The sequence below is a fragment of the Trachypithecus francoisi genome, unplaced genomic scaffold (assembly GCF_009764315.1).
Source record: "Trachypithecus francoisi isolate TF-2019V2 unplaced genomic scaffold, Tfra_2.0 Lachesis_group1, whole genome shotgun sequence".
In the NCBI taxonomy this organism is placed as follows: Eukaryota; Metazoa; Chordata; class Mammalia; order Primates; family Cercopithecidae; genus Trachypithecus; species Trachypithecus francoisi.
This window is the reverse complement of record NW_022681454.1, coordinates 63,805,029-63,824,312: the sequence shown is the minus strand read 5'-3', so window position 1 is coordinate 63,824,312 and position 19,284 is coordinate 63,805,029. Positions and strand designations below refer to the sequence as shown.

Genomic DNA, 19,284 nt, shown 5'->3' with positions numbered 1-19,284 from the left:
TCCAACAAAATTTATTTGTTATTGAAGCTATAAACTTTAAAAGAAAATTAGGTATTTTATTATGAGGAGCATAAAGTCCTCCACTGTTGTAGACCTACCTTAGGTAAGGGTTTGGCAGGTTTGCAGTGTAATCCTCCAACAAATTCAAAATTAGGTAAGTATGGACGAGGAAATTCAAAATCCCAATATGTTCGGATTAACCAAATTTCAGCTTTCCCCATAGTCTCACACAAGGTGGTGGGTCTTCCTGGAGAAAAAAGTTGAATGGATAAAATTAGCTTGTATGTTTGCTGAGGAGAAAAAAACTACCAGTAATTTCCTGAAAACTATTAAGAAAAAATTCAGTTAGGTCTTCTAGAATACTTACCACGTTTATATATTAAGGAGAAGGAGAAATTAAAGAGGATGGAAGAAAGGAAGGAGGGAGGAAGAAAAGAAGAACGAAAGGGAGGGAGGAAGGAAGGAAGGAAGGAAGGAAGGAAGGAAGGAAGGAAAGAAGGAAGGAAGGAGAAAAGAAGGGAGGAAGGGAGGAAGGAAGGAAGGCAGGCAGGCAGGCAAGCAAGGAGGGAGAGAGAGACGAAATCAAGAAAAAGGGAGAACAAAGGAAGAAAGAGGTAGAAATAAAGAGACAGAGGGAGAGAGAGAGGGAGAAATGGAGACAGGGAAGAAGAGAGGGAGTAGAGTGGGGTCTGAGAAAGGAAGGAAGGAGGGAGGCTTTTTAGTTAGTGAAAAAGAAGTAATGTGTAAGTGTCATTTCACAATAATAAATCAACTAAAATTAAACTATAACTGCAAATACTGATAAATTTAACATTCATATTCTCTCTTCAATTAAATGCCAGATAACATTTTTCCCCAGGACAGCATACTGGAGACATTGTTAGCATGCCTCTCCCACTTGAAAAGACAACATAGTGAGTAGAGATTCACGCTGTGATTTTTTTTACAAGAAGCAACACAGAAACTTAACAAAAAAACCAAAAGTAACCATAAACCCTTTGAAAAAAGTGGTGGGCAGCAGCCTATCCTGTGACCTATGTGAAAAATTATGAGTCCCAAAAGTGTGAGTGGGGAGAAACTGCCTATGGGATATGTATTCCCACTGGGAAACCTGGCCATCCAGGACATGGGGAAATGCCTTAACCATACCCAGTACTGGAGCTGCTTCCGTGAGCAGTGGGAAATAGATGAGAAAGAGCAGCATCTGGACATGGTTTGTGTGCACCCCTAGACTCCAGCAGGAACAGAGAAAAGTCGCTCCTAATCCTACATCACAAGGGATCTTGCGGAAGTCTGCCAACTAACTCAGGTTGTGGTCACAGGTTGAGAGAAACTCCCAAGTGAGAATCACAATACAGTCTTGAGTAGGGACAAACTCCCTTTGGTCAGAATTGAGGAATGAGTAGGAAGTGTGCTATGGCCACAGCCACAGGAGATGGACACCCCTGCTTCAGAGGAGCACGGCCTGAAAGCAACAGTATATCTCAGTGGGTGTGTTAGGCCATTCTCTTATTCCTATAAAGAAATACTTGAAACTGGGTAATTTATTTTTTTAAAAAAGAGGTTTAATTGGCTTATGGTCCCATAGGCTGTATAGGAAGCATAGTGGTTTCTGCTTCTGGAGAGGCCTCAGGAAGATTCTAATCATGGCAGAAGGCAACGGAGCAGCAGGTTGTTTTGCATGATGGGAGCAGGAGCAAGAGAGAGAGTGAGGGCAAAGGTGATATACACTTAAAAAAAAAAAAGCAGACCTCATGATAACTCACTCACTATCACAAGAACAGTACTAAGGGAGGATGGTGCTAAACCATTCATGAATACTCTACCCCCATGATCCAATCCTCTCCAACCAGGCCCCTCTTCCAACATTAGGGATTATAATTTGACATAAGATTTGGGCAGAGACACAGATCCAAACCATATCAGTGGGGAAGGCTTATGACCTGGGGCATTTTTGAGTTTTGAGAGTAGTGTGCCTGGAATCCAGTTACCTCATGCTAGTAGAACACTGCAAATGTGAGACCTGCCTTGCCAAATGTGTAAGAGCCAGGTGAGGTTTACTTCTTACTGCTACACATACTCCCCATGTGGATTCTTCTGTGCAGCAGAAGAAGCTGCACTTCTCCCTCGGACGTTACCCCAGCAGACAGAGACCTTCTCTCTGATCCTCATTGTGACCACTGATCATGCCTACACAGGGGGAGCCAGAGCACAGACTTGACTGACCCAGCCTCCACCTGTCCTTGCCCCTGCACCTGCCCTGGTAGCTTAACAGAAAGGACAGAGAATGTGGGGAGCTCCATGGCCCACTCCCAGCCAAGAGTACTTATCCTGGGTAACACAAGGCAAACACAAAACTCACTTCTACCACTACAGTTGGAGTTCTTTTTCAAGTGCCTCCTCCTGGCTAGAGGCCAACTGATAGTCCATTACAGCATCTGCAGGCAGAAAAACACAACACCAGGAAGGAAAAAACCTTGTGCATGACCTCCGCTATCACTATTGCCTGCATCACTTTGGGTAACCAGGAGGTCCTGAGTTTGTCCACATGCCAGTACATTACTACCACAGTAATTTGAGAAAGTCAGCATTGCTAAGGCCAATAACCAAGGAATCTCACAAAGTCTATGTAATTCCCCTGCCACCCCTGTCAGAGCTGGTGCTGGTATCCACTCATGGGAGACTAGAGGACAGGTCACATCCCTTGTAGACATTCCCTAGCACCAGTCTGTAGGCTGACAGCCCTCTGGGTGGCCAGGTCCAGAGGAGCAGCAGCATTCACAGTAGTCTGGCCCTCAGAGACTCCTACTCTTAGGCAAAGGAGAACTGCACCACACATGCAACTTGAGAATTTAAAGGGTAGAGTAAAACTGAGAAAACTTAAATAATTAATATAATCAATAAAAACTATATTATTGAAATAGAAATCAAATTAAAAGTCAATCATACTCAAAAATAGATGCTGTTACACTTAAAATGATAATCTAACTAAATCTAGTAATATTTTAACAAAAGATATGAAAAAGTTAGACACATTATAGCAATGAAATGATAGCATAAAACTGAAAAATAAATAAGTTCACTTTATTAAAAGGTAAAAAGAGAAAAATCTTATCATCTCAAGCAATAAAAACTCAACAGTTGTTCATAATCTTCAAATTCTATTAGTAAACTACAAATAGAAAATAATTTCTTTACACCAACAACGACACTCCAAACAAAATGTTTCATCAAATGTAACCTTTATGTTAAAATAGTAAGAGCATTCTTAGCAAGATGAGAAAAAAGTCAGTGGTATATACTAATGACAACTTTAATTCAGCAATATTTTACACTACTGCAGTTAAACAAGAAAAACAATTTTTAGAATAAAAAAGATTTAGGAGTTCTATCTATCTATCTGTCTGATATCATGTTATGTAACAAATCCAAAATAATATACAGATAAATCTTCAGAATGAGCAAGAGAAGTTTTAGTTTTACTCAATGCAAAACTGTAACATAGCAACTGAAAGTTCTGTGCACAAGTAGATGAAAATTTAATTTAAAATCTAAATTTCCACTTGAAAAGCTGGAATAATTTTTATAAAAGTTACATACTCTATTCATGCTTAGAATTACAAAATTGTATTAAAACCCGCAATAGAAAAGTAAATAGAGCTAACATGTTCTCACATAAGAAGATCAAAATTCATAAAGATGTCCATTCTTGGCCGGGCGCGGTGGCTCAAGCCTGTAATCCCAGCACTTTGGGAGGCCGAGACGGGCGGATCACGAGGTCAGGAGATCGAGACCATCCTGGCTAACACGGTGAAACCCCATCTCTACTAAAAATACAAAAACTAGCTGGGCGAGGTGGCAGGCGCCTGTAGTCCCAGCTACTCGGGAGGCTGAGGCAGGAGAATGGCATAAACCCGGGAGGCGGAGCTTGCAGTGAGCTGAGATCCGGCCACTGCACTCTAGTCCGAGCGACAGAGCAAGACTCCGCGTCAAAAAAAAAAAAAAAAAAAAAAAAAAAAAAAAAGATGTCCATTCTCTAAAATCAACTTATAGATTAATTATGAATCTTATTAAGAGTCAGGAGTTCAAGACCAGCATGGCCAAGATGGTGAAACCCCGTCTCTACTAAAAATACAAAAAAAATTAGCCAGGCGTGGTGGCGGGTGCCTGTAATCCCAGCTACTCCAGAGGCTAAGGCAGAGAATTGCTTGAACCTGGGAGGCGGAGGTTGCAGTGAGCCCAGATCATACCACTGCACTCCAGCCTGGGTGAAAGAGTGAGACTCTGTCTAAAAAAACTTAAAAATTTAAAATTTAAAAACTTATTAAAATTTCAAAATTACAAATTTCATAAACCTTTACAATTTTTGTAGAACTTTATATGTGATTCTAAAATCCATATGGAAAAGCAAAGGGCCAAAAATAAAGTACTCCAGATGAAGAGATACAAGGGGAAAGAATATTATTTTATCAGATATCAAGAACTAATATAAAGGAAAGTAGGTAAGATAGTGAAAAAAAAAAAAACAAAACCACTTAAGTAATGAAATTCATGAATGACAAAGATGCAGACATGCAGGAAAAAATGTTTTCAATAAATAGTGATGGGACAACTCCTTACACTTGTGCAAAGGTGAAAAAAATAAAATAGATAGGCTGAGAGAGAGTCAGGGAAGAAGGAAAGAGGGAAAAAATGAAAAATATGCAAAGAAATGAATTCAGCTCTACAAAATGCACACGAAAAATAATTTATTTTATTATTATTATTTTTTGAGACAGAATTTCACTCTTGTTGCCCAGGCTGGAGTGCAGTGGCATGATCTAAGCTCACTGCAACCTCCGCCTCCCGGGTTTAAGCCATTCTCCCGCCTCAGCCTCCTGAGTAGCTGGGACCACAGGCACACGCCACCATGTCTGGTAATTTTTGTAAAAAATAAATAATTGCAAATAAATTCAGATATTTAAAGTAAAAGCAAAACCATAGCTTCCATGAAGACAGCATAAAAAATATATTTTTTTAATTTCATAGTAGAAAAGGATTTCCTTAGGAGCATAAAGAAAAATTATAAAGAAAATAATTAGTATATTAAGTTCCATTAAATTTAAAATCTACAATTCATTATCTGATATTAAAAGATAATGAGAAAACAATCATAAACTATAGGAGGATATCTGCAATATATAAAACTGGCCCAGGCTTATATAGAATATACAAGAATTTTTTTGTTTGTTTGTTTGTTTGTTTTTGTTTGTTGACACAGGGTTTTTCTCTGTCTTCCAGGCTGGAATGCAGTGGTGCCAACACAGCTCACTGAAGCCTTGACCTTATGGGCTCAAGCAATCCTCCTACCTCAGCCTCTCAGTAGCTGGGATCAGAGGTGCACGCCACAAACCTAGCTATTCTTTTTTTTTTTTTTCTTTTCTTTTTTTAATATTTATTTATTTATTTATGTAGAGATGATGTCTCTCTCTGTTTCCCAGGCTGATCTCAAACTCTTGGGTTCAAGTGATACACTTTGACCTCCTAAAGAGCTGGGATTACAGGTGCAGCAATCATTGAATTGTAGACTTAAACTGTGAATTTTAAAGAGTGTATATTATATCTCAATACAACTGTTAATAAAGGTCATTAAATGAATTGAATAGTTTGCAGAACAATGGGAAATATAACACCCTATTCATGAAAGTATAAACTAGTATAATCTCTCTGACATGAGATTATTTATAGCTATACATATCCCTATACCTATACCCATACCCACACCCATACTCATACCTATACCTATACCTATACCTATACCTACACTTATACCTTTTCCCATACCTATACCCATACCCACACCCATACCCAAACCAATACCTATACCTATACCTACACTTATACCTTTTCCTATACCTATACCCATACCCACACCCATACCCATACCAATACCTATACCTATACCTACACTTATACCTATACCTATACTTATTGGGTGAAAATAAATGGCTTATATCCTGTAAATACAATTGCTCTTATGGAACAGGAGAAACATACCAAATGTTCACTGCATTCCACACACACAAAAAATCTATAGTCAATTGCCATTTGACAGAATGTCATGATATAGTCACCTGATGGAAAACTGTCTATAGAACTTGGGGAAAAATAAAAAGGAAATACACGACTGTATCTCTACACTAATGTTGAACATAAGTAGAAATTTTGCCCATGTATTTGTATACATTTCAAAAAACTAAATAATAGAATATTGAGGTAATAACACACAAGTAGCAGACCTATAAAATTTTTAGAGAAAACATTAAAACCAGTCAGGCTTCTGGTTTCCATTGGAAGCATCATGTTTCTAATACTGAAGGCAAAACTTTACACTCATATATTATCAAAGTTGATATAGTTTCTAAAAGCTGAAAATACATGCATATTTTAAAATATATATAAAATTTTTTAAATGTGCACAAATTAAAGTTCATGGGTTAATCTTGCATTGTTCCATTTCTGCTATTACCAAAAATAAGTTGCGTTTAATTCATTGTCCTTATGTCTCTAGCATGAAGCACCCTAAAATTGTTTAATCATTTAGTGTTTACCCTCAGACATTTTCTGGGGCAGGGTACAAATCATTTCATTTTCTATTTAGCCACTTATCCTCTTGACTTGTAACTGTTATGGCATTTTAGGTAATTTAAGCCTTTTTCCTGTGTTATCTATTACAAATATTTTTTTCAGTTGACTTATGAACCGATTAACATTATGCACCCTGTAAAACTTTAAACATAAACTTTAAATAATCTATTTTATAAGTCAGTGTTATGAATTGAATTGTATTCCACTAAAATTTGTATATGAAGCCTGACTGTATTTGAAGATAGGGCCTTCAGAGATAATTAAGCTTAAAATGGTTCAAGGGTGGGTCTCCAATTCATCATGACTAATGTCCTTCCAAGAAGAGGAAGTGACACCAGGAACGTCCATATGCAGAGAAAAAGCCATATGAGAACATAAGATAGTGACTATAAAAGCTTCAACAATAAACACACCTGGCAAACCCTGATTTTGGACGTCTAACCATCAGAACGGTAAGAAAATAAACTTTTGTTATTATTAGTTCTTGTATTAGTTTGCTAGCACTGCTATAGCTACACACCAGTGGTTAGGAAGTTAAATTAGCTAATATTTTTCATACCCAGTATAATCTTTGGTTTTTTAGTTCACATTTCTTTATGATTCTCAAAAATAATAGTTGGAGTGGAAGCCTACCTCAGTTGATGGATTTAGATGAGAGCTGTGTATATAAAAATTAGAAAGCAAAACCATTTTTTAGCAGAATTGGCAAATAATTTTAAAATAGGTAGAATAAATGTTATCAGTGAAGTTAAAAAAGAAAACCACTGTTTTTTTTTTTGTTTTTGTGTGGGTGTGTTTTATTTTTTTGAGACAGAATCTTGCTCTGTCACTCAAGCTGGAGTGCAGTGGCACCAACACAGCTCACTGCAGTCTCGACCTCCTGGTTTCAAGCAATCCTCCTACCTCAATCTCCCAGTAGCTACAATCACAGGTGTTTACCGTCGAGTCTGGCTATTCTTAATTGCTATTAATTGTGCCAAATTTTAAAAAAGGTCAGAAACAACAAAATATAGCAGGGTCATAAAAGTACTCTAAGAAAATAGAGGTAACATTATAACCTTAGAGAATGGAAGTCCTTTTCTACAAGATAAACCAGAAATGATAAGAAAAAAACTGATAAACATATACACATGCTATGACAAGGTTCATCATGAAGTACTTTAAATGAAGAGCAATGCTACATAATATAGCTCAGAGTTTTTTTTTTTTTTTCTCCAGATCTTTGTGTTAGCATAGAAATACCTCTAAATTATTTTATCTGAGAAAACTAAGGTCTAGCTCACGTTAAACAGTAGAACTTAATTGCATAAATTTAAAAGTATGGGAATATTTTTCATTAGGCTGGGTGAAATATAAAATTGTTCCCTTTCCAAGTCACTTTTGAGTCAGCAAGAAAATGAAAATCAGCACACTGCCAAAAAAAGGAAAAACAGGAATTCTGAAATATACAATTTAGTAAAACTTGAATGATTCCTTCTGAAAATACACAGTATGTTTTAGGGTGGGAAAGTAGATGAGCCTAATGGGTTGCCGTAGTGTCCCTCACTACACATATGCATTCACATAAGTTCAACTCCCCAAATCTACCCTCACTCTTACAAATAAATTCCATTACATGCAAGTGTACAGTAAGAAAAATTTCCTGTGTTGACTTGTCCCTGTGTGGAAGAAAAATATCTTCTCTGAGAATTAACATAGTCAGCACTCATGTGAGGTTCCAGTTAAAATTCAAGCTAGAAAAGCATTTTGGAAAAAACTGACCCTAGCCGCAAACACTTCCCACAGATTAAATTCCAAGGTTAATAGGCAGCTCCTGTTTACCAAGAAGCAAGACTTCATGTCTGAAAATCAGCAAAAGTAACGGAGAGTAGAAATATTAGCATAATTATTTCAAATATTAGAATTATTTTAAATAAAATATAAAATTATTCTGTATACTATAGTGAGTTGGAAGATAGCTCATGAGTTGGAAGAATCAGTTTCATTAAAAAGACTAAATTGCACAAAGCAATTTACACATTCAATGATATTCATGTCAAACTACCAAAATCATCACATAATTAGATAAAAACTATTCTAAAATGCATATGGAACCAAAATAGCAAGAATAGTCAAATTAAAGAGCTAAGCCAGAAGCACCATACTATCCAACTTCAAACTATAAGACTACACTAATTTAAAAAGCATGGCACTAGTTTGAAAAGAGACACATAGATGAATGGAGTAGAAAACAAAACTCATTAATAAAGCCACATAAAACCATTTGATTTTTCACAATATGGACAAAAACAAGAAATAGGGAAAGCACTCCCTATTCAGTAAATTGTCCTGGGATAAGTGGCTAGCCATATGCAGAAGAAACTGGATTGTCACAATTTACCGTATACAAACATTGTTGCAATGTGGATCGAAGATTTAAATGGAAGACCTCAAAGTATAAAAATCTCTGAAGAAAACTTAGGATATTATTTATTTATTTATTTATTATGTTTTTTTGAGACGGAGTCTCGCGCTGTCGCCCAGGCTGGAGTGCAGTGGCCAGATCTCAGCTCACTTCAAGCTCCGCCTCCCGGGTTTAAGCCATTCTCCTGCCTCAGCCTCCCGAGTAGTTGGGACTACATTAGCTGGGACTACAGGCACCCGCCACCTCGCCCTGCTAGTTTTTTTGTATTTTTTAGTAGAGACGTGGTTTCACCGTGTTAGCCAGGATGGTCTTGATCTCCTGATCTCGTGATCCGCCCTTCTCGGCCTCCCAAAGTGCTGGGATTACAGGCTTGAGCCACCGCGCCCTGCCCACAATGCTATATTATTTCACACCAGTCACAATGACTCTTATTAAAAAGTTAATAAACAACAGAAGCTGACTAGGTTCTGAAGAAAAGGGCTTAGAAACTGTTGTTCGGAATGTAAATTAGTTAAGCCAACATATGTAACAGTTTGCAAGTTTCTCAGAAAAATTAAAACAGATCTACCATTTCACCCAGCCATCCCATTACTGAGTATATACCCAAAGGAAAATAAATCATTCCATAAAATGATACGTGTACTAATACGTTCATCATTGTGCTTTTCACAATACCAAAGACAAGAAATCATCTGCCAAGAATGGTGGATTGGGTAAATAAAATATGGTACATATACACCATGGAATACTATGCAGCCATAAAGAGAACAAAATCATGTATTTTACAGCAACATGGATGCAGCTGGAATCAATTTTCCTAAGTGAATTAAGGCAGGAACAAAAAACAAAATATCCTGAGTTCTCACTTATCAGTGGGAGCTAAACACTGAGCACATATGCACTTAAATATGGGAACAATAGACACTGTGGACTTCTAGAGTGGAGACAGAAGAAGGGAGCTGTGGGCTAAAATACTAACTTTTGGGTACTGTGTTTACTACCAGGGTGACAGAATGCATACCACAAACGTTAGCATTGCACAATATACCCTTATAACAAACCTAAACACCTACCCCTATATCTAAAATAAAAGTTGAAATTTAAAACAAAACAAAAACAAAAACAGGAAATGCAAACTAGAAAAGCAAGAGAAAACCAAATCAAAAGTTAGTAGAAGGAAAAACAATAAAGATTAGAACATAATAAATAAAATTGTGTCTAATAAAATAATACAAAAGATAAACAGTTATCTATTTGAAGATAAACAAAATCAACAAAACTTTAGCTAGACTAATGAAAAGAAGGAAAGGTCCAAATGAGTAAAATCAGAGGCAAAAAAAAGTAGCTATTAGGACTGGTGCCACAGAAATTGAAATACAGGACACTACGAGCAATTATATGCAAATAAATTGGAAAACCTAGAAATAAACAGTTACCTAGACAAATACAACCCATAAGATTGAGCTGTGAAGAAATCCAAAACCTGAACAAACCATTATTAAATAATGGTGTAAAGCAGTGATAAAAATTATCCCATCAAAGTAAAGCCCAGGACCTGAAGACTTTCACTGCTGAATTCTACCTAACATTTGAATAACTAATGTCAACTCTACTTAAACTATTCCAAACATCGTTGAAATATGTTCCAAAACATAGCATTCCAACTATGTTTCGAATATCAAAACCAAAGATACAACAACAACAACAACAGCAGACCAATATCTGTGATGAACATAGACCAAACATCTTACCAAAATGTTAGCAGTCTGAATTCGACAACATATCAAAAAGATCATTCATCATTATTACATGTGATTCATCTCATGGATGCGAGAATGTTTCAACATATGCAAATCAATAAATGTGATACATCATATCAACAGTACCAGGACAAAACCCATATGATTATTTTATTTGATGATGAAAAAAAATTTGAGAACATTAACATCCCTTCATGATTAAAAACTCTCAAAACAACTGATTATAGAAGGAACATAGCTCAACATGATAAAAGCCATAAACTGCAAACCTACAGGAAACATGATATTGAATGAGTATAAATTGAAAAACTTTCTTCTAAGATCTGGAGGAAGAGTAGGATACGCATTTTCACAACTTTTACTTAACGTCATAGTAGTAGTCCTAGCCAGAGCAATTAGACGAGTGAAAGAAGTAAAGGGCATTCAAATTGCAAAGAAAATAAAATCGATTATTCTTATTTACAAAAAATATGATATTATATCTAGAAAAACCTAATAACCCTACCACAAACTGTTTTAAGCTGATAAACTCATTCAGTAGTTCCAGGACACAAAATCAACGTACAAATATCAGTAGCATTTCTATATGCCAACAGTGAACCATACGTTAAAAAAGGAAGTAATCCCATTTGCCACAGCTACAGATAAAATAAAATACCTGTTAAACTGAATCAATAAAAGAAATATATCTACAATGAAAACTATAAAATATGGATGAAAAAATTGAACAGGACACAAAAAATGAAAATATGTTTTCTGTTCATAGAATAGAGGAATAAAAAGTATTCAAACGTCTATAGCACCCAAAACAATCTACAGATTCAATGCAATCCCTATGAAAATATGAATAAAATTATTCACAAATTGAAAAAAAATATGTATCTAAACTTTGTATGGAACCAAAAAAGACAAGAATAGCTAAAGCTATTCTGAGCAAAAAGAACAAAGTTGGAAGAATTATGTTACTTGACTTCAAATTATACTTCAAAGCTAGTAGCCATAACAGCATGGCACTATCATAAAAACAGAAATAAATCTGTATATCTACGGTAAACTGTCTTTCAATGAAGCTGCCAAATACATATATTGGGAAAGGAATGGACTCTTAATGGTGCTGGGAAGCTGGGTATGTATATGTAGAAGAATGAAACTGGACTTCTGAGTAGTCTGTTCTCACATTACTATAAAGAACTACCTGAGACTCTGTAGTTTATAAAGAAAAGAGGTTTAATTGACTCACAGCTCCACAGGCTATACAAGAGGCATGGTTGGGAGGCCTCAGGCAACTTACAATTGTAGTGGAAGGGCAATGGGGAAGCAAGCACATGGTGGCAGGAGAGAGAAAGAGATAAGGGGAAAGTGTTACACACTTTTAAACAACTATATCTCATGAGAACTCACTATTACTAGAAGAGCAAGTGGAAAATCCAAACTCATGATCCACTAACGTTTCAACAGGTCCCTCCCCCAACATTGGTAATTACAATTCAACATGAGATTTGGGTGGGGACAAAGGAGCCAAGCCACATCAGTCTCTATCTCTAACCATATACAAACATCAAATCACACTGAAAAATTAAATCACTCTAATTTAAATCTAATCTTTCTAATCTTTAAGTTAAATCTCACTGATTTAAAACTCAAAACTCTGAGGAAACACTAAGACAGTGTTTTGGGCAGATATGGTTAGTAAGACCTCAGAAGCACAGGGATCCAAAGCCAAAATGGACAGATGGGATCACATCACCCTCAACCTAAAAAGTTCCTGCACATTAAAGAAAACAATCAACAAACTGAAGAAAGAGTCTACAAAATGGGAGAAAATATTTTCCATGTACCAATCTGACAAGGGATTGATAAGTGGAATATATCAGGAGCTCAAACAATTCAATAAGGAAAGAACAAGTAATCCCGAAAAAAAAAAAAAAAAAATGGGTAAAAGATCTGAATAGACATTTCTCAAAAGAACAGACAACAGGCAAATGAAGAAATGGTCACCATCACTAATCATCAAAGAAATACAAGTAAAAACTATAATGAGATATCATCTCAGCCCAACTCAAATGGTTTTTACCTGTCCCCCCTCCACCGCCCCCCCCAAAAAAAGGCAACAACAAATGGTGGTGAGGATGTGGAAAAAGGGAACCCTTGTGCACTGTTGGTGGCGATATAAAATTAGTACAGCCACTGTGGAGAAGAGTGTGGATGTTTCTAAAAAAAAATAAAACTACCATATGATCCTACAATCCCACTGCTGGGTATATATCCAAATAAAGGAACCAGTATATCAAAGAAATATCTGCACACCCTTGTTTATTGCAGTACTGTTCCCAATAGCCAAGATATGGAATCATCCTATATGTTCATCAATGGGTGAATCAATGGACAAGTGAAAATCCTGTCATTTGCAATAACTTGGATGAAATTAGAGTTTCCTCCAGTTAAGTCAGGTGAAATAAGCCAGGCACAGAAAGACAAAAATGCCGTGTTTTTATTCACATGTGGAAGCTAAAAACAATAATTAACGAATGAAGATATAGAGAAGATACAGAGTAGAAGGATGGTTACCAGAGACTGGGAAAGGTCTTACAGGGTGAGGAGAGTATAAAGAAGGCATGATTAATAGCTACAAAAATATAGTTAGAATGAAAAAATCTAGTATTTGGCAGCACAATAGGGTGACTATAGTTAATAATAATTTATTGTGTGTTTAAAAATAACTAAGAGTGGAATTGGAATTTTCCTAACATAGAAAAGATAAATGTTTGAGGTTATGAGTATCCCAATTATCCTGATTTGATCATTACACATTTTATGCTTGCATCAAAATATCAACATTTCCTGTAAATAGGTACAAATGTTATGTATACATGATAATTAAAAATGAAAACTTAAACAATTATAACATGCATCCCACCAACAAAAAGGAACTGAAGCATTCGAAACTTCCAGTTTACCATTTCCTAGAAAGCCACTGGCTTACTCATTCAATTAATTTGAGAGAAACGAAGACAGAAAAAAAAATGATATTTTTGTCTTCTAACTAGGATATGCAATAGTTCATTTAGGGAGATAAGAAATGGAAAAGTATAAGCTATAAATCCTCCATTTAGTTGGAACTGTAGCTTCTCATTATAACAAAAATCAAAAACTAATGACACTTTCTAAATTTCTCTGCCAATTTTTTTTTTTTTTTTTTGAGTAGTGGTTTGTAAGTTTCGTTTTCCCACTTGAAATTGCCTTCTGAGTATGCGACATCTACAATCAATGACAATGGAGTAAAGAAACATCTGCATAAGTTTCTGCCCACGCTTTTTTCACTACTGCTTTGTAGGTGAATAAGAAATATGTAGCTCGTGGAAATGGGATATAATTTCAGTTTCCAATTGCCAAAAAATTCTCAACTTCTCTGATCTTGATTTCTTCATCTGTAAAATAAAGTTAGAATCACAGAACTTTTGCAAGTGTTCAACAATAAACTATGTGTAAAAACACTTTCATAACTATAAAACAAATATGTGCATCCTTTGGCAGTTGTTGAATGTTAGGCCTTAGGTTAAAGCTAAATCTCACTTGAGACTTCCTTTTTCGGCAACAGTTTACCAAGCTTTAGGAAGTGCTGCCCTCCTGTGGATGATGCTTGATAGTGCTGAATAAGTATGATGAGTCCAGATTATTAGAAGTTTAGTAATTTTGTTGATGGCGTAAAAATAAAGTTCATTTAGATCTATTTATGTTTATACAAATATATATGTGTTTATAACATATAAGAAATGTATATTATAAAACAAATTATATGTGCGTATATAAGTAGACGTATAAAACCAAGATGAACACACACAACGTATTTAATATTAAATATTGTAGCCACTCTCTAAGCACTAGTTTCCTTCAGATTCAGGAAGAAAGGCTGTTTCAAATTAGGGCTAGCGCTATTTATAAGTTAAAATAATGATATTACTTTATATTATTATAAAATATTAACATTAACATTAAAAGTTTAAGGAGATTTCATTAGCAACATACAGGATCCATTAATACTTTCTTTAAAATAATTTTAAACACTAAAATAACAAATTATTATTCATTATTGGGAAATAACATTTCTAAAAATATTTCCATTATAATCCACTTACTATCTAGGATTTTCTGATGTAATTTTCAAGGTAATTGAAATAAAATATAACTAGGTTTAAAAATAGAATAGAACAATAACTTTTATCTAAAAATCTTCAATACTTAGTTTCCTGAGGAAAGAACAAACCAACACAGTAACAACAACAACAAACAATGATAAACAAGACTTTATATTCCTAACATTATTATGTTTAAATATGTTTTTCAGAAATCATTCACATTTGGGATTTAATGAGAGAAAATTTTCCAGGTCTTAAGAATCCAGGCCAGGCACGGTGGCAAAAGCCTGTAATCCCAGCACTTTGGGAGGCCGAGACGGGCGGATCACGGGGTCAGGAGATCAAGACCATCCTGGCTAACATGGTGAAACCCCATCTCTACTAAAAAATACGAAAAACTAGCCGGGCGAGGTGGCGGGCACCTGTAGTCCCAGCTACTCGGGAGGCTGAGGCAGGAGAATGGCGTAAACCTGGGAGGCGGAGCTTGCAGTGAGCCAAGATCGCACCACTGCACTCCAGCCTGGGCGACACAGCGAGACTCCGTCTCAAAAAAAAAAAAAAAAAAAAAGAATCTGTTTGACATCATTTAATTAGGACTCTAAATAGATTCAAATTAAAGAAAAATTGGACTACATGTTTTTATACAGAGATTCAGTATCCGTGTATGTGATCATCATAATTCTATGATAAAATATTATTTCACAGAGAAATAGGACAGTAAGCGTGCGTGTGTGTGTATGTTTGTGTGTGTGTGTGTGTGTGTGTTGAAGTGGGAAGAATGTATTAAGTTTGGTAAGACTGGTTATAGTTCTCTTAAAAATATTTTTTGGGGTGTTAAATTAAATAGAACCAGTAACCCCAGGAACTCGTAACTAATCAATCTAATTGGGAGATAGCTATGTTAAAGCTACCTTTGTAATTTCCCCAGCACCACAAGCCATAGTTTTTATCAAGCATTACTATTCCCTCTCCTTTTAACCACCTTCATTTGAATTTTGCAGAATCAATGATATTTACACATTCTACTCTGAGCTACTATAAATCAATGTGAATATTAATATTCCTCCAAGTAGAAAAGGGTTATAAACAGGGAATTATAAAATAGGCCTCTAAGAAAACCCCAAGGAATGCAAATTAAAATGAGACACATATTTTCAACAAACTGGTCACAAAATAAAAACTATTTATTATAGCCAAGTTGACAAGGATGTATGAAAATTATATATGTTTTATTATGTTAGTGAAGTGGTATACAGACCCTAAAGATGAAACTGTGAATGCAATTCTACTGCTGGAGGAAGTCTTAATTTACCAAGTCTCCAGCATACCCACATTCACACAACACGCAATTACACTATATATCAACTATACATATATTATATATATGCATACATGTAAGAATTATTACATTGTGATGTGTGCTAAAGAATACATGACTAAGTGGCAGAGTTAACAATATTATTTACATGTCATTAATAACTTGAATCTGATTTATGTGATAGGATGTCCCAGCTCTCTAGATACGGAACCACTGACATAACCTTTCTATTGTTCTCTTTCTTAAACTATGACACTGCTTTCTCATCTGAAAAAGAGAATCAGTGAGACTTGTCTCAATATCAAATGCTCTATTTTTCACTTCCTATTGGCATCTTTTCTTTGGAAAAGCAGAGAGCTAGGACTTGAGTGAATCCTAGAATCACAAAGATACCTATACAATTTTAGGGAAATTAGTTATGTGGACTTTGGAGGTAAATAGATCTATTTCCCATTATTTTTTCAAAATGACGTTTGTCAATGAGAGACTTACTTAATTTTTCTCTGTTTTTATTTTATCGTAATATTTTATAAATATATTGTGAAAATTAGTAATAATAATCCAAATGTTCAGAAAAATGCTTCAGTGGAGAGTTTAGTCAGCATAAATTTTAATACTAAACTGAAGATTATAGCACCAGCAAGTAGACTGTCCACAGATTTACTGCCTAATCATCAATATTGAGAAATAGTTTAGTTATCTTTCCAAGGTGTATAACAGAATACACCAAAATATAACAGAATGAAGAAAACTGTTTGAGATGAGGGGCCATAACTTCAATATAGTCAGATATTTGTGTATCTAAACCAGCCAAGCAAGGAGAGGAGTGTGTACATGGGCATTGCTGGATGTGTCCACTAATTATCCCAGCTAACAACCTGAAAATGAGAACAACTGTAGCCACTACATCAGGATATTTTGAGAATTTGAAGACTACTGACGTACTACTAGGTTCCACTGATGTTGGGATACCAATTTTAATGAAGTCACAACTGAGCTAAAAACAAAGATTGTTTGAATTCAATTTCTATTTTAACACAAGGCCACCACTTCACACTACCTTTAGTTGGCACTTTTGTCAAGAAAAGACAGAAAATATCTGGAAACATGGATTCCAAAATAATGTCATTAAAAGGATAATAAAAGCACCACAATTTGTATGAATCCAATAAATACCACATTATAGTTATTAGTTTTTATTTATTCCTAAAATTGTTCACTTATATGATGTATATTTTTATCTGTATTTTTGAGATTCACAAAAATGAAAGATCTATTCCTATATGTTTATTTGCAATAACAAAATGGCCTATGAATTCAAAGATAATTACATAAAAATAAATTTTTAAAAGGTTCAAGTTGATTTGCTATAAATATAAAAGAAATTACAAAATAATTTGATTTGCTACCAGGAAGGAAGAGGGAAGGCATAACATGTAATGTTACAAAGCTCAAAAGAACTAGGTTTGGGGGTTAATAAGGGGCCTGTATTAAAGATAAGGTAAATTTTTTTTTCCACAACTAGGGAAATTCTTTTTTAGTTTACCTACAGCACCTTTCAGAGTCGAAGCTGAGTTGCTGATGATGCCAGTACACCGACATTATGATTTCTTTGAAACATCCAGTGGCTTCATCATTTAGGCCAAAAGAGCACACTCTCACTGACAACAATTTCTATTTATGACAAGCTAAAAACAGGCAGGTGGCAAACTTCTTAAGCATGACAACAGTAAATATGGAACTCAGCCTTAGTGAATATATTTTTAAAAAGTATTAACTGGCCGGGTGTGGTGACTCACGCCTATAATTCCAGCACTTTTGGAGGTAGAGGCAGGCAGATCACGAGGTCAGGAGTTGGAGACTAGCCTGGCCAACATAGGGAAACCCCGTCCCTACTAAAAATACAACAATTAGCCAGACATGGTGGCGGGAGCCTGTAATCCCAGCTACTCAGGAGGCTGAGGCAGGAAAATCGCTTGAACCCAGGAGGCAGGGGTTGCAGTGAGCCGAGATCGTGCCATTGCACTCCAGCCCAAGCAACAGTGTAAGACTCAGTCAAAAAAAAAAAAAAAAGTAACTATATTTAAGACAACTTTTTATTTTTAATCAAGGAATACGTTATGCACTAGAGATTCTTGATGGCTTACAAACCGGACATGAGCGACAATTTAATCATGATGTTAAAGTCAAAATGATAAGAGGATGTAGTAAAAAGTTCACCAAAGAAAACTAAAAGAGAGTAAAAATGAAGAATTAGAACTGAGAAGTGGGAGTTATTCAGCCTAAGTATCTGAAAAGGTCTGGGTAGTGGCCTTGTTAGAAAGGAATCCCAGAGAATGATTGATATGTTAGTTATACACATAACATATTTGATGAAACAAATCACACTATACACTTTATGTACTTTTTATCACATAAAAACTATACCTTAATACAAACAATACAGATCAACAAAATGGTTGCAATGAAAATAAATAACAAAAAGAACAATACCAAGTGTTGATGACAATGGAGAACAGCTGGAACCCTAGTATATGGCTAGTAGGTTTACTGGTGTGTACAACCATTTGGGAAACTACATTTTAATGGTATCTCTGACTTGTCAATTCCACTCTCACGAATATATCTAACAGTATAGCATACATGTATTCACCAATATTAGGTACAAGAATGTTCAAAGCACTGTTCATCATAAAGTGGCAAAACCAAAATAGCCTAAATGTCCATCAGCAGTAGAATGGATAAATAAAATGCAATACATTAATTCAATATAGACTCCATATAGCTATAAGAATGAACACAACATATCTACATGCAACAACTTATATGAATTTCAAAAACATAATATTAATCAAAATAAGAAAAAATACAAAGGAGTACATAATGTGTGATTCATCTATATAACGTTTAAAGTCAAGGAAAATTGATATATGGTATTAGAAGCCAAGAAAGTGTTTACCCTTAGATAGGAGTTGTAGGGACTCATAAGCAGAAGAAGGAGGAGTTAAGGATTGCATTCATGTTTTGTTTAATTAATTT

General features: G+C 35.3%; 1 protein-coding gene across 6 annotated transcripts in view; it reads right to left on the bottom strand.

Annotated features, from left to right (window-relative positions):
- Nucleotides 1-19,284, bottom strand: part of LOC117085533 (UDP-glucuronosyltransferase 2A1) — a 62,340-nt gene that overhangs the window by 17,162 nt on the left and 25,894 nt on the right. For all 6 annotated transcript variants that reach the window (XM_033214529.1, XM_033214526.1, XM_033214527.1 and 3 more), the window contains one exon: nt 99-247. In XM_033214529.1, coding sequence (XP_033070420.1) covers nt 99-247 — 149 coding nt within the window. The remainder of the gene's footprint in view (nt 1-98; nt 248-19,284) is intronic.